A 15362-nucleotide genomic window follows, 5' to 3' on the forward strand; every position below is an offset into this window, starting at 1 on the left:
AGGGATCTCAAAGCTCTCTGCCATCTTTTGTCACTAAGCCCTTGAGATGTGCCACTGCTCACAGTCAGGAGAAATAAATCCTAGCTGGCTTCCAGCAACCGTGTGCCCTGCTGGTGTGTGTTAGCAGAAACCTCCGTGTCTGAGCCCATGCATTTTCTTCCCCCTTAGACTGTTAATGGTGAAAGAAAAATGGTTCCTTTCCATTTAGCTTCTGAGTGTGCAGGAGAGGTTATTGCTGATGGTGGCACAGAGAAGCACACAGGTGTGTACCCACGGGCTGCTTCAGGTTTGGTTCATTTTTTTCCCTTGCAGGTGGATATGCCTGTTTTATATTTAGCTGCAGAGAATGCAAAATACTTCCTCAACTGATATATGGTGGGGACAGCAAGCAGGCCTAAGGCAGAGAGAAGTGACTCGTGGTCACAGGTAACTGAACAGTGGAAGAGAAGGCAGATTGGGCTGAGTGCTGCCAGCTCTTCTCCCAGGGAGCAGTGCCAGGAGTGGCCATGCTGACATCCTGCCAGCATCTGTGCTGGGAAACATCTCGTGTCCAGCCCGCTTGACCCCCTGTCGAAGTAACTTGTTTTGCCATTTGTCACTGCCAAATGTTTCTTTCTTCTGCCTCAGTCAGTTGGTTTGCCACTCATTTGACTCACTGCATAATTAACTTTGCCAGCCAATTGACTTGCTGTGTGATTATCTTTGCCAGTCACTTTAGTCCCTGCATATTAATCATGGTGTCTAATGGGCCTCGGGGCAGGCTGCAGCCTGGGGGAGATGCAGCAGGTGCTGGCAGCCCTGGTGCCCGCAGGCATTGCCAGGCATTGGGGGAGAGCCACAATGCCGTGCTGCCACTTGCTGCTTCTCTTCCCTGACCTGAATTTAACTTGGTTTCCCAGCAGTGCCCCCCTCCAGCCCTGCCCCTCCTCATTTCATAGCTCTTGTTTCATATCATGTCCGAATGTCTTTGGCAGCTTCTGTGATAAACCTCCCTGGGTGCTTCCCCGCACTCCTGTGCGGACCAACCACAAATCATCTGCAAGACACCCATGGATTCTTTGTTCAGTTTCAACCAAGGGGCTGCTTTTGCAGGATGCCTTGGAAACATTTTCTGACTTAGAATGACAAGTGTGAAGAGCAGTTGCAGACAGTTTATACATCCTCCTCATGGAAAATAAACCTGTTAGTGTACGCCATATGCTACAAAGAAGTGGCTTGTGGCCACGCAGCTGAAACCGTAGAGCCTTTCCTTGCTTCTTTGTCTGCTCATCTATTTGTCTTCAAAGTGGGAGCCCCTAACAGCTGACACTTCTCCTTCTGTCCTGTTTGCCAAATAGCCATGGACTTTTTAAGTAATGTACACAAAAGCTTTGGATGTTGTCAGGAATAAAAAACATAATGCCTAGATTTATCATTTTATCACAGAATAATGTACTTTGAAAAAAGATTTTCCCTGCCTGCCATTTGAAGAGCTTCGCTTTTCTCCTTTGGAGCACATTTCCTTTAAACTCTTCCTCATCTCTGCTTTGTTCTGCCCATTCTGCCCAAGTTCAGTTCTGGCTCCTTTACTGCTTAATGAAATTTTGTATGACTTCATTCCCTGTTGGATGCACTTCAGCTCTAAAAATACAATCCGGCACCAAGACCAAGCAGACTTCCAATTTAATTTTCCCTGATGGTGTTTTCTAGTTTGACTGGACAGATAGAATCTATTGGTAGGATTCTGGCCTCTCCGTATCCTCTTATACTGACTGGTTATTTCATAGGCGGGTTATTCTTCTTGCTTGGAGGTCCTATAGCAAATTCTTATAAGGAACTATTAACAATCCTCTCCCATTGTGTCGTGTTTTACGTTTGATTGCAACCAACAGCATCTCACAGAGCTTGTTTTTTTCTAAAGTGTCAAGGAAGATAAGTCCCCAAATGAGATACAAAGGCACAAGTCTATCCCATGCAGCCGAGCATGTTGTTATTTCACCTAATTTTGTTGAGGTAGCTCCACGTCAGGAGATCTGCAGTTTCTGCAGGTCGTGTGGCATGAACATGTGCTGCCTTTGCCTGCTGCCCCGAGCAACTGGCACGAGTCTTTTGTTCACACAAAGAGGAAACAAGTATTCCCCCTTCTCTCCAGGTTTTACATTTCCTAACGTGCTCCTCAGACAGCCGGCATTATTATTGTAGTGGCTTTATGTTGCAAGAGTCTGAGTTCTTTGGCTGACGAATGCGTAGACAAATCATCTGTCCTGGCTTGGTCCTCCCATAACTTCCGCATAACAGAAGGAAAAGGAGTGATCCCATCCCAGCTGCCCCACTGTCTGCATTGCAGTCTGGGCCGAGATAAGGGTACTCTGCTGGGAAGAGATCTGAGGTTCACAATCTGGAGTTTTTCTTCTGACATTCAATAACTTCAGAAAAAAAATGAGTTCATGTGTGAAGTATGACTGCTGGTTTGCTTCCCTTCTTTCTTTTTCCTGAAGCGTCCCTGCTCAGCCTCTCCCAACAGTTTTGAGCTGCAATAAACCCACTCAGAATCCCAACAGGAGCTGGTTCTGACTGGTGGGGACAGTGGGGCTGCCAAAATGCAATTTCAGCAGAGGAAGTGACACATCTGGACTGAATTCCTCTGCTTGACATTTAAGAGCAGATATTGGTGGTTTGGCTGGGGTTGTTTTGGACAAGACTTAGGTCTGTGGGGGTGTCCTAACACAGCACAGTGCACTGCCTGCTCTCTTGAGAAGATTCTGGGGAGAAGGCGACTGCTCTGTTTTTTCCCCAGGTCCATCCCTGCCTTTTTGAATACAAAGACTCCATGCGTGGGGAACTCTGGCAGAGAGGAGGAAAGAAAGACAGTCCTTGCAAAGAGCTCTAGCTAAAGATTAACCTTGCTGACTAATTGAATGTTGGCAATGAAAAATGTTAAAACAAATACACCAGAGAAAGAGGCTGTATTTTTTCCCCCCATCTGCTGATGAAGGGCTGCCTTGCCACCTGTCTAGGCCCAGCATCTTTGGATATTAAGTAAACCCAGCCTTCTTCTCTGACACAGTAATAAAGAAGTTAATTCAGCTGCATTAGAGAAATTTACAACCTAAAGGAAGCCAGTTGCAGCTTTGAGAGTGTCCTTCAAGTTATACTTCACACCCACCTAGAACACGGAGATAACAGTGTTTACTATCCCTTTGTAAGTATAACTTTCTGGATGACTAAAGCGGTAAGTAATGAAATGCAGCTATCTGCCATATTTCTGATTTCTCCTGTATTTATCCATCTTTCTGTAAAAGAGCTGTGGGTCTGCGATCCCCCCGTGGGAAAAGCAAGGGAAGATTTCCTGCCAGGGAAAGCCTGGCTTGTGGGTCTGGCTGTCCTGCTGCAGCTGGGGAGATCTTGGGGCATGGACTGCTGCTGCCAGAAGATTTCAGCTTCAGTGACAGACTGGATTGGCTTGGGGAGTCCTGGTTTAACATCTGTACTGTTGTCTCTACCTCTGGATCACCAGTGGTCCCCTGCTGGGGAAATGAAACAGTGGAGAGGCTGTTGTGAGCAGCTCCGGTCTGTTTATTGAGTTGAGTGGGCCAGAGCCAGCTGCAATCAGCATCTTGAGAGCCTACACCAGAGAGCAGCACAGTTATGGAGGTGAGAGATGAGGGTATCGCAGCGAGTGCTCTTGTGGGCAGTATTGATGTGATTTTACCCTTGGGCTGCAGGGTACGTTGCCACTGGAGGTCAAAATGATATCAAACCTTGACACCCCCAAAGTCAGTGCAAGATCTCCCGTTCAGATCTGACTTGCAGTGATGACTGATTCCCAGAAACAAGGGAGAAAAAAGGCAACAGTGGGGGAAGGGGGACAGGGATGCTGTTGGAAACTGTTGGCCTTTTAAGACCTCTTATAAAGTCTCTCTATTATTGCAAAGATGAGCTTGCTATAAACTCCCGAATGGACAGACGGCAGCTGAGATGCAAGAGAATGGGGCCTAAGACAGTTTTCTATTATCTGGGAGATTTCTGTCTTAATAGAAGCTTTCAGAGCCAGCACGAGTGTTGAGCTGTAAAATTATGCCCCTGTAGGAACAGTGTGTTCTGATGGAAAAGGCAAATAAATTGTTTTGTGACTCGATATTGGACACACAGTATTGCTCTGCTGGTTCTGAAGTCAGAAAGACTCCATCAAAGATAGTGAGCCTTAATATCTTCTGTGGCAAAAATAAAAATCACTTTCTGTTCTCACTAAGAAAATACTTTGCCCCTGTGGGGCAATTTCTTGTTGAAGTTGGCTGCTCTGTCCATCTTGCAGAAAGTTTTCTTCTCTGTAGCACAGAGCAGCATCTCCTCTCTACTCCTGTACACACATTTTTTTCTTTAACATTTCTTTTCAAAGTATCTACTCTCTCAACCTGTAACTGTGAAATTAATGTTTACATAATTTGAACCATTTAAAACTAACTAAGGCAAAGTGTCAACTTCCAGTTTGGGCTGAAATGGAGAGCAGTCCATGCACCAGTACACACACGTGTACACCCACCTGCCTGTCACACAGTAGGATTAAATGCCAGCAGCCCATAATTTTAGGTTAGCCAAGGCTTCTCCACCCCAGTGTTCTATGCCCTGCAATTTCAGTCATTGGCCAGGCTTCTCTGCGTGCAGAGAATGGTTGTGTAGGCCTATGGTCAACAAAACAGATCATGTACTTGGTTTTGCCACTACTTTATTTATCTTACTACTTTCTTTACTCACCAGTTCTGGGTGGTGTCCCTTTCTGGGACGCCAGCCACAGCTTCCATTATTGGCTGCACCCTTTATCATAATTCTGCATTACTTCCTTTTCTGCCAATGGCAATCACTTAAGTGCAATGGATTATTTACCTCCTTTCAGTTTAAATATGATCTATATATTTCAGCTCAGCTTAATAGCCCTTACATTAACAGTGCATTTCTGCTTAGGGATTTTAATTGGATGCATGTTCCAATAATTCCCCCAACAATATTTATTTTTTCTGCCAAAAAACTTAATTCAATAAAGAGCCTGCCTTCATAGTTTACAGGTTTCTAAAGAGAAAGAATCTAATGAAGAATTTTTATTGTTAGGCTTTTTTTCCTCTTTCTTTAATCTGCAGTCAAGGAAACGTAATTACTTTTCACCTTGTCTTCTGTTTGCTTTTTGCATTCCACTTCTCCTGCATTTGGGTATGAATCATGCTTTATGTGGAATCACGGAAGAGCAGGCATGGGTGTGCTGCTGGTTCTGTGTCTGGTCTATACTTTCAGTAGAGACGCTTAGCTGCTATAAATCAGCAAAGGAGTCAATGAAGCCAACTTGTTTTAGACAAGCGAAGGATGTGACCCCTGGTCTTCTGCAAGAGAGGTCCTTGGCCCTACCCCTTTGAAAATTCTAATTTAAAACAAAACAAAAAAATACGTGGCTGTCAGTCAAACACATACTGTTTCTTCTTTTGGTGAGGGTTTGCTCTTGTGGGTTTTTTTCCTCCTCCTAGGAATGCAGCTGATAGAATTCAGATAAAAACCCAATGCCTAAGAAAGACCCTTCAGCAAAATGTTTGTCCGGCAGTGTTAGAACTTGCCTCTGGATAATGACTTAGATCCACCTTTATCTTTCTCTTGCAACTCTCACACAATTAAGCAGCCAATTCCAGTGTTCACTGAAACTTACTGATGATTATCAGCCTGAATCTGCTCCTACTGACGATAAATTTTACACTGGTGGAACAGAGTGGGCTTTGGCCCGTCTCTTGCAGGTTACCTGCCTATACTCAGTGCTTTTGAAATCTCATGCTCTCTCAGTGAAGCAATAACTGTGTAGGCTCAGCTGAGCTTTCCCTTGAACCTGGTCTCTAATTAACCACTGCTTTAATTTCTTATCAGCAGATTGGCTTGCTGCAGAAACATTCGGCATTTCCATAGCTTGTCAAGTCACATAGGAACGCGGCTTCTGTCATCTTGCTACAACCTTGGTGTTACACAACGTATCAGCTGAAGTCTTAGAAGTTTTCCAGACCTTTTAATCTTCACTTCTCGCTTTCTATTGATCCCTTCAAATAGATGTCATTCCACCCACAGACATTTTGCCCTATGGGGATCTAAAGCAAGCTGGGTTGAGTAAAGACCCATTTCATAGACTGGGGAAAACATAAGAAAGATTAAGGTCTAACTATAAGCCTCTATTTAGGAAGGCAGTAAAGCTTGCACTTAATCCATTCCTGTTGTAATAACTGGTGTTACGAGAGCTATAGAAACCAAAGCCTTATTTGTACTAGATGTTGTACAAATGTATAATGAAGAGGAAGTGTTATATGTCCTGAAAGACTGCCTAGAAATGTAAAAATAAAGTCAACAGGGAGAGCCAAGCAACAGACAGGCGTATGGGAAACATGACAAACCTGCTATCTACAGAGGAATTCACTGGTTGAAACAAATTACCTGATGAATGGTGCTGTGATTTCTGTGGGTATTGTGGCATATCCTCAACCCAGAGCACATGTCTAAGTCTAATTGAAGAAATTAATGCTTAGCATGTGCTTCAGTGCTTTGCTGAATCAGATTCATATAGTACTGCCACCAGCCATGTTAACACTGGATGGAGATGAGCTAATGTGTCTGGTATCAGTGAAATTCCTTAGTGTGTCCCAAATGGAGTACGTTGTGTCCAGCCAGAAGAACTGAAGCCCCTTTCTGTACTGTGATTTTCAACTCTGATTAAACCATTTCAACATCCATTCCTGAGCCCACTGATGTAATTGATTCCTTCCAAAGAAAACACTGCCAGGAAATGGGAGCCCTCACATTTGGATCCAGTGTTTGCTGTAAATATCCTGACTGACGTCTTTTGTGTGGTAGCTTGAGAAGAAGCTTGTTTTGTCACCCTTTTCAACTGCACTATTGTCCAAGTCTGGAAAGAAACCGGGATCTCATCTGAGGAGGAAAAAAAGATCCATCTTAGAAAAAGTGATAAAATACAGTGAGGGCAAAAGCAGCCTGGAAATGAGTTTGCAGTGAGAAAGTACGTTTCCTGGAGGTCTTGTCAAAATAATCTTTATCAACAAAGGACTATTAAGTGCTATGAGATTTGAGCTTTTCTTCACTGTTACTGTAGGTTCAGTGAGTCAATGTTCATTTCCCAAAAGTGATGCTCTCCCTGACCTACGGTTGCAGCATGACCCTCTGCCCCTTGCTTCAAACAAATTCAGCAGCTTTGCAGCACTCTGGAAGCAGCCAGCTCACCTAACTCCGAGGTATTTCCCAGAAGCAGCAAAATTCAAGGGGAGTTTTGCAACTAACCTGAGTGTTTGTGCTAGGCGCTCTACCATAGCCACAGCACAGACTGAAGAGCCCTTCTGCTGGAATCAACAAGCCCCTTGTCTCTGTAAGTACTGCAGATGCGCAAAGCCCCTTCATGAATTAAGAAGCAAAGATGCATTACAAAAAAAGAAAGAAAGAAACCAGTTTGTTGGCATGCTAATAGTATTAAATGTCATTATATTGTTAAGCATCACAGCTACTGAGCTTGGACCAGAGCTCTCACCAGCTGAAACCAGTTAGTGACTGCAGGCTAAAGCATCTGGACAGGCCAGCACCAACTGGAAGTGCACTTACAACCCTTTGCCGCCTTTTTTTCTTCCTATCTGAGAGTTACATCTACATTTCAGATGACAAGGAATGAAAAACCTACCTTCTGCAGCCTGCTGGCAACATAAATGTACCTTTGTTGCCTAGAGAGACAAAAGTGATGGGGATGTGGAACATCTGCAGGATGGAGGACTCTACTCTCTGGATTCCCTCCATGGTATTTTATAGATTGTGCCATGCCCATGGATGGTGTGTCATGGTGTGGCAGAGAAAGATGCTGTCACACAGCTGGGTGAAGCTAAGGGGCTGCCCCTTTGTGTGTTAATATGAAAAAGCCCTTTTGCAGGAAGACAGAAATGAGGAGGGACGGCAAAGCCAATGAAAAATATTGTTTTTCTGTGGGTTTGTTTTGTTTTTATATTCTCCCAGGTGTCTCATTAAAAATGCATTAAAATGAGACAATTAGCTGCTACTGAGAATTTACTATGCTGGTGCATCAAAGTACTTTGGAGTACTTCATAAATACTGAGCTGAGTAATTGTACCTATCTCTACTGTGTGCCACAAAGGCAACGGACAGAGGTGAGGGTCCTAGGAAGATACAGTCTTTAATGAGGTAAGGAAATGAATGTTTAAGTAGACTAATTATAAACAGCATATATGAACTAATGGGATTAGCAGTGGCTTGACTGGCTTTTTTATTATTATTTGCCACTTGCTTCCATTCAGTTTTCTTCTGGTTGGTTGCAGCATAGATACCCTGATGATCAAATAAGAAAAAGCAGAAGCAATATCCATTCCAAAAAACCACGTTCAAAAGCCCTTGTGCTTCTTAAAAAATGGAGAATGTGGACACATGTCAGCCAGAAACCACCACCTGACAGTTGCAGCTTCTTCCATACGTCTCCTCTGGCGTTGTTTCTTCTCTTATTTCTGGAGCAGAACTCAGGTCTCAGCTGCTCTCAGAACCAAAAGTATCGAGACCAGCTTTTCCAGGTCAAACCTACCATGCATGCACAGCCAGTCCCAATGTGTGTTGCACTCACATCATGGATGATGTCCTCCTTCGGCACATGTGTGCTTGATCCGTGCAGGCAGAGCCACCAATGTGGAGTGCAGGCCCTTTGCCTCTCCCTGCTCTGAGTGGTGATTTACCACTGTTGCACATCTGCATCATGCTGCTGCTGCTTCTGCCTCCACAGCTCTCTGCTTCTGGGTGTGGGTTTGCACCCCAGGAAAGGAGAGAGAGAAATAAGAAAAGCAGTACGGCAGGCGAGTGACAGGAGAGGATTTCTGATTAACTTTTTCACAGACTACAGTTTTATTTGAGAACATACTGGTTCCAGTTTTCATAACAATGCATTTTCCCTCGACAAGTGCTGATTTCATTTTATATAGTTGTCTAAATAGTTATCACATCTCTAATGCTGCTAGCCAGAAACGACTCCCCGGTGTGCCAGATCCAGACCTTCCAGTAATTTTTGTATGTAAATTCAGATTATTATCAGGTTCACACATAACAAAATGAAAGAGCATATACAAATTATCTGCATAGAAATCTGCATAAGATATTCACATGTGGAAAATTAATGTTTCTTGTCTGTATAAATGTCTGAACATGTAAGAACTATCAATCAATCTCTCTTGTACCCATACAGCTCAGAAGCATGTGGCAGTGAGTCCTGGCATCATCTTCCAGTAGTTCATAAAACGTGATTGCTGATAGAAGCTGATCAGAATTGAGAACTGTTATGATCAGTTCTTTGCCACTGTGAGTCTAAAATGTCCTTTTATTTATTTATTTATTTATTTTCCTGCTATGAATTTTACTTGTATAACAGTCAACTTAACTGCAGCGATCTGGGAATTAGCAGCCAAGGACTGTTCAGCGCTGCATGATGCTTAATGCAATTAGCAAAGTTAATAAAATGTTGGACAGGTGCCTCATACCAGGGGAAAAAAAAGGTGTTGTTCTCACTCGCTTAGGATCAAACAATTACATTACCTTGTTTCCTTTAAGAAGGCATTCTTAAAATGGAATGAAATGAAGAACAAAATCAGCGAGTGACCCGTTACTGGCTGAATTCAGCTTCCTTGTTTTTTACTTCCAGGATAAGACCCTCAGAAAACAATATGAAAAGGCTTGCAGAGGGGCACACGTGCAAAGGGTATGCCGAAACCGACAAAGCCAGGAGACAGTTACCCTGGAATATCTGAGGAACAAGTTGAAGTCAGCTCTGACCCATCTACCTTTAATAACCAGTGAAGGACAGAAAACGTAACAGAAGTCAGAGAAGAACAAATTCACTGTTCCTCCTCTTTTTGACAAAGCTCGTCTTTGGAAGTCATACACTCAACAGCTTATCATCTGGAAAGATGGTAGAAAATGAGTCAGCGAGAGACAGGTGAAAAATGCTGATGTGTAGGACTGCAGGGGGAAGGCCTTCATACTCCTGCTGGAAGGTCCATGAAGTGTCAGAAAAACAAGGGCCTCAGTAAGGTAAGCATGCTCATCTACTCATATAATTCTGTGAAAGGCATTTTCGGTCCATAGTTGTCATGTTGGTGCTGCTGGTGAATGTAACATGGGAGAGTGACTTATTGAGGGGCTGGGCTGGGAAGCTGGCCTTTGCTCACAGGACTGTAGCCACCCTGGGCTAGGAGAGTTCCCTAATCCTGCTTATCTGAAGTATTTACACTCCTCATAGCACCCAAGTGTCAGCAGGGATGGGGCAGCCACGTTTCAGCTTTGAGTCATCAGGGGAAAGCAGTCAGGTCCAGGGCCTGTAGCGACTGGAAATCGTAACCTGGGGTTGGCTGCGCATGCTCTGCAAGATGATTTGGTGGGCTTGATCCATTTTCCCCACATACACACATAAAACACCCACACATCTGGCTTGTATTAGCGTGCCCTCGCTGGCAATTGCTCTAAAGACAAACTCATCTGGGAAGAACTGGAGTGTCTGAGCCAGCTGCAGCTTACCCAGCCTGTGGAGAGCACAGGTAGATGAGGGAGCAGCAGAGGACCTGCGCTGTCCTGCTCAGCCAGCTCTGGGCATCCTAGGGGCCAACCTGACAAGGTGCTGTGCTTCCAGAGGGTAGCACTTCCCAAGCATTTGCAATAACCTTTTGTTTGTAAATCTAAGATGCTGTGCCCTCTTTTTCTATGTCTAGCCCAGTAATTTTGCTTTTCCAAGGACGTATACTTTAAGAAATAAATAAACAAACACCATCCCTTATTTTCACTATTTGGGAGCCAAAGGCATCCACCAAAGTCACAGCTCTCTAACCATGGGGTCCGGGGGGCCAGACACACAGGGCCTTTCCCACATACTGTGGGTCTGTAGGGAGACAAGGACAGGGTTTGGCTGCGGTCTCTGCCCCGAGGCAAGGAGGGGCTGCACGGAAGGTGCACTGAGGGGATTCTGATCGGCACAACTGCCAAAGTCAATTACCAGGAGGAGGACGCTATAATTGTATCAGGGAACAGCTGTACTTCATTAGGAGCCCTCGCGGGGCGGCTTGATGCCCGGCCACGTTACGCACAGTCGCTTTACGCCTTTCCTCACCCTCCTTCCCTGCTCGAGCTCTGGCGCGGCCCCGGGGCGCTGCAGCTGCCGGAGCTGCGCCGCGTCCCCGGAGCTGCACCTGCCCCGCGGGCCGCGCTCGCTGTCTCGCAGCCGGTCCCGTGCCGGGCGCGGCGGGCAGGCGGCGCTCTGCGGCCGGGCTGCGCTGGGGCTCGGGGCGGTGCGGTGCGGCGCGGCGCGGGCTGCTCTTCCTCCTCCTCCTCCTCGACCGCCGCCGCCTCCTCCTCCTCCTCCTCCGCGGCGGCGGGCAGATGCGGCGGATCGCGGGGCGGCTCTCGCCCGCAGCGGGCTCCCGTCGCCCCACCGCCCCCATGGACGGCAGCGGGGGCAGCAGCCACGCGTAGCTCGGTGAGTAGCCCCGCTCCCCGCCCCCCAACGCCGCGCTGCCGCAGCTCCGCGTCCCCCTTCCGCGCTCCTCCCGCTTTTCCTTCCTCCCTAAAAACCCGGCGGTGCTCCACGCTGGCGGTGCTGCCGGTGGGGACCCGCCCGCCTATGCCACCTGCTCCCGCCCCCCCCCCCGGGCACTGCGGAAGCGATTCCCCGCGGGCTGCTCCCGCGCGGCTCGGGCAGCGCGCCCCGTCCTGCCTCCCCCTGCTCGGAGTCCTGGGCTGGGCTCCCCGGCAGCTGTTCCAGACTGGGACTTCAGCGCTGTCAGTCCGAGAGTTATTTGCTTTCAGCTAAATTTAATTTAAACTGACTCGGCGGTCGTAAGAGAAGCTCAGGGAAAAATGTCAGTTTGTGGATTGTTTTCCTTAGCTCGGATTTAAAGATCTCTCCCTGTGTATCTGGTAAGGATATATTTTCGTAAAATGATTTTGCAGTGTTTTATTTGCTCTTGGAATTTAACAGTCCTCCTAGGCAGCCAGGTTTGGTGGAGGCTGAATTAATCAGCTCCGAGGCGCAGGCAGTGCCCTTGGTCGTAACAGGTGCAGTGTGCATATTCCTATGAACAATGAAACGGTTTCAGCATTCAGGTTTATTTGTATGCAGTGCATTTCTGTGGCTCTGAAGAAATTGTCATGCTATGTTATGTCAAAGATGCGCTTACAGCAGGAGCGTGTCCGTAGCACCTAATTACGAGGGTATGGGAGCAGCTGCACTGCCCGTCAGCGCGGGCTTTGATACCCAGGATACTCCTGGGTGACACAGCAGAGCTCAGGGGATTTGGTGCTTTGTGTGAGGACCCACGCTGGCCCTCTGGGATGCTCTGGTGCGATGTGGAGCACTGAGAGGTTGGGGGGAACAGAGAAGCGTGGAGAAGGAACTGTGCCCAGGTTGTATTCTTTGGACTTGGTGGTCCTTTAAGGCAGTTTCCTGCTCCTGAGATTTCCAGGCAGGAGGGTTGCTGTGCCTCATGTTGTTGCTAAAACCTAAAATACTGACGTGTGTATTGCACAGAAGACATTTCCTGGACAGGTATTTCCTAGTTTAAAAGAATGTATTAGATTAGATGTAATAGAGCATGTATTTCACAAGCTTTATTTGAGAGCACAATCCAGAGTGACACCATGTCAGTAATTGATTTAATGGGAGTCATTCTGGACTTAGATCAGAAGGAAATTAGACTGGAAGTTAATTGCTCTTCCTAAGCCAACAGGTCTATTCCAGCAAGCCTTGCCAGGCTCAGCCCCTGTTGTAGGATAACTGCTCTGTGGTGCAGCCGGGGGCATCTCCTGCTGCTTCTGCACAAAGCGATGCTCCTTGCCTCTGCTTTCCAGGAGTCCATTATCCTTGCTTACTTTGTTATGGATGAGAGGAGTGGACTCCTAGGGATAGAGAAGGGTTGGGTAAAGAGGTGACATAGGGAGTGCATTCATTTTTTGCCCTCAAGTTCTTTCTAGACTGGGAGGAAGACATGGTAGAGTGAAGGATGAGTCAAAATTCTAACCAGAGAAACATTGCTAGCAATGAAGGATCTGTTAGAGTAGCCCTCCTGCTACAGAACAAAGAGAAGGCACTGGAGTCAGAGTGGTCTTAGCTTGTTGTCAGAGATGTTCTGAGACTGCACAGACTTGAAGCTGTGCCTTGCAGCTTACCATCCATCATGAGAAGTGATGCTGCTGCTTTTGGGAGTCATGGAGGTGTCTTCTGGATTCCTCTTCCAGGGATTTCCCCATTGCTGGGCAACAATTGCATTTTTGTGGTGTTCTGTAGTACCTATAAACCTCTGGATAGCAAAGTGTCTTGCAATGGAAGAGAAAATCAGCATTTCTACTGCTGTGCTGACTTCCCTTGGACTTCTTGCAGCCTCACCCAGCGATGTAATTCCATCCCCTGTTGGTTTTGGTTTAGGGCGGGTGAGGGTAGGAGTGTGCTTCTGTCTCCTCCGAAGCACAGCATTTTGTATAGTTCTAATTCAGTCAACCAAGGAAGATAATTACCTTGTTAACCCTTTAGAAATGACTGCTATAGCTCCCCCTGGTTTATTAAGTTAGAAGTGGTGAGTGCTGTTGAAATACAGCACGCCTCACAAAAAGTTGTTAGTTGAAGAGAAAACATTCATTATACCATAAATTCCACTTCACGTAGTGATGCTCAGTTGAAAGCACTTAGTGTTATTTAATCACATTTTGGGGTAATAATTTTCAAAGGATTTCTTTACAAAAAATCTTTTAGATAGTTAAGAGCCTTATTTAGTTAGCATCTTGGGTGCTTTGGGCTGGGCACAGTGGTTTGTGCTTCTCACGTTGCTGGCGAAGCGTGATGCTGCTATGGGGAAGCTGGGTAATGTTTACAGATGTGTTGGAGCAATCAAGCACTGGATAGTCGTCCTTTAATTGCCTGAGGCTTTTCTTGCTATGTGTGCTTGTTGAACAGCGTTTTGAAAATCATCTCTGGAAGCCAGTTATTTGTTTATGCTGCTGACACTGATCTGGAGAGGGATACGTCTGTGCTGTAGTTAGGAACGTAGCTTGAAGCACTTTTTGTTCTCCAGCAGTGTGTGTGTGACCACGTGCAGCTCAGCTCACCTGATGCCGTGAGTACCTTCAGCTGTGCTGGGTTCACCTGCGCCGAAGAGCTGCTGTGTCCTTGCTGGAGTGATTGAGGCACCTGCAGGGAATGAGGAGACCCTTCTGCACCTCCTGGCCAGCCAGTGTAGGAGGTGCGTAGCCCCAGGCCATTAGCTTGGCCAGGAGTTCAGCACGATTTAAAAATGAGTCAGATATTTCAGAGAAATGAGGTGAGAGAGATCAGTGTGTGCTTTAAACAAACAAGGCTTTAAGGGGAGAGAGGGTCAAAAGCTTTTTGCTTAGTGTTTAAGTCCTCTCTGATGTAGAGGGCTGAGGTGATGATGCTGAAGGTGCTGCCCATGCCTGCTGCAAGGCATGCGGTGCTTATGAGCTCCTGCTGGCAATGCCTGTCTGCTGGGAGAACCTGTTCTCTCACAGCATGCAGTAATTAATGGACTTAGTAATAGGAAATTGATTCATAATCATAAGTTTAAATCTGTGCGAAGGGTTTCTTAGCAAACGTCGTTTGTTTGTTGTTCCTCCTTTCCTTGCTCAAGGACATTTCTGCCTGAGCGTACCGTTCAAATGCTCTGGGGGTGCTTCTTTCCAACAGCATCGTGTTGGTGATGTTAGAAAGGGTTTGTCTCAACAAACTCACCCAGACACTTCTCCCACCTGTGTGTTTCTTCAGGGATGCAGACATCCAGCAGGTGCACAGCAGAGGCCTTTCCTCTGCTGGTTGGGTGTTTACTTGTGTCCTAAATATAACTTTGGGCAATTTGTTTTGGAGCTGGGGAGCACTTTTCTCTTTTACTCTCTCTATAAATCCAGAGAATTTAAGCATATGATTAACATTAACCATGCGAATATTCTCCCTGGACTCATTTTTTGGATCAAAGGCAGTGCTCAGCATGTCGAGAGGATGAAGCCCACAACCACTAAATACAGGAAACTGATCTGCTGCTGTACTTGTCTGAAAGCATATATGATGTGAGTGCTTGGATTTATGCCTGTCTGCCTGCCCAAAATCCTTCTGCCAACTGCTGTCTTGATGTTCCTTATCTACAAAGTGCTTGCAAGCATTAGGAAGCCTTTGTGATGCCGCTGGGATGTGTTGTTATTCCCATTTCTCAGACAGATGCTGAGAGAACTTGGTTATCTGCTGAGGCTGCTGTGTGTCACAGAGCTGGGCATGGAATTTGCAGCTTTGCATCCCTGGCCCTGTAGGAGAGGGGCAGCAGCAG

At 46.3% G+C, this 15362-nt stretch overlaps 1 protein-coding gene across 5 annotated transcripts in view; it reads left to right on the forward strand.

The window, feature by feature from the left end:
- Positions 1-3132: 3132 nt before the first annotated feature.
- RASGEF1C (RasGEF domain family member 1C) overlaps positions 3133-15362 on the forward strand; it is a 78672-nt gene continuing 66442 nt past the window's right edge. For 2 of the 5 annotated variants that reach the window (XM_046900367.1, XM_040646914.2), the window contains exon 1: positions 11395-11955. Coding sequence is in view for 1 of the 5 variants with exons in the window: in XM_046900365.1 (XP_046756321.1) it covers positions 10048-10080 (33 nt within the window). In the remaining 4 variants the exon portion in view is untranslated. Of the gene's footprint in view, positions 8197-9238; positions 9352-9691; positions 10081-11321; positions 11956-15362 lie in introns of those variants that run through there. The other 3 variants (XM_046900365.1, NM_001277274.2, XM_015293795.4) reach the window with 3 other exon arrangements.

The sequence above is a fragment of the Gallus gallus genome, chromosome 13, assembly GCF_016699485.2.
Source record: "Gallus gallus isolate bGalGal1 chromosome 13, bGalGal1.mat.broiler.GRCg7b, whole genome shotgun sequence".
Taxonomy (NCBI): Eukaryota; Metazoa; Chordata; class Aves; order Galliformes; family Phasianidae; genus Gallus; species Gallus gallus.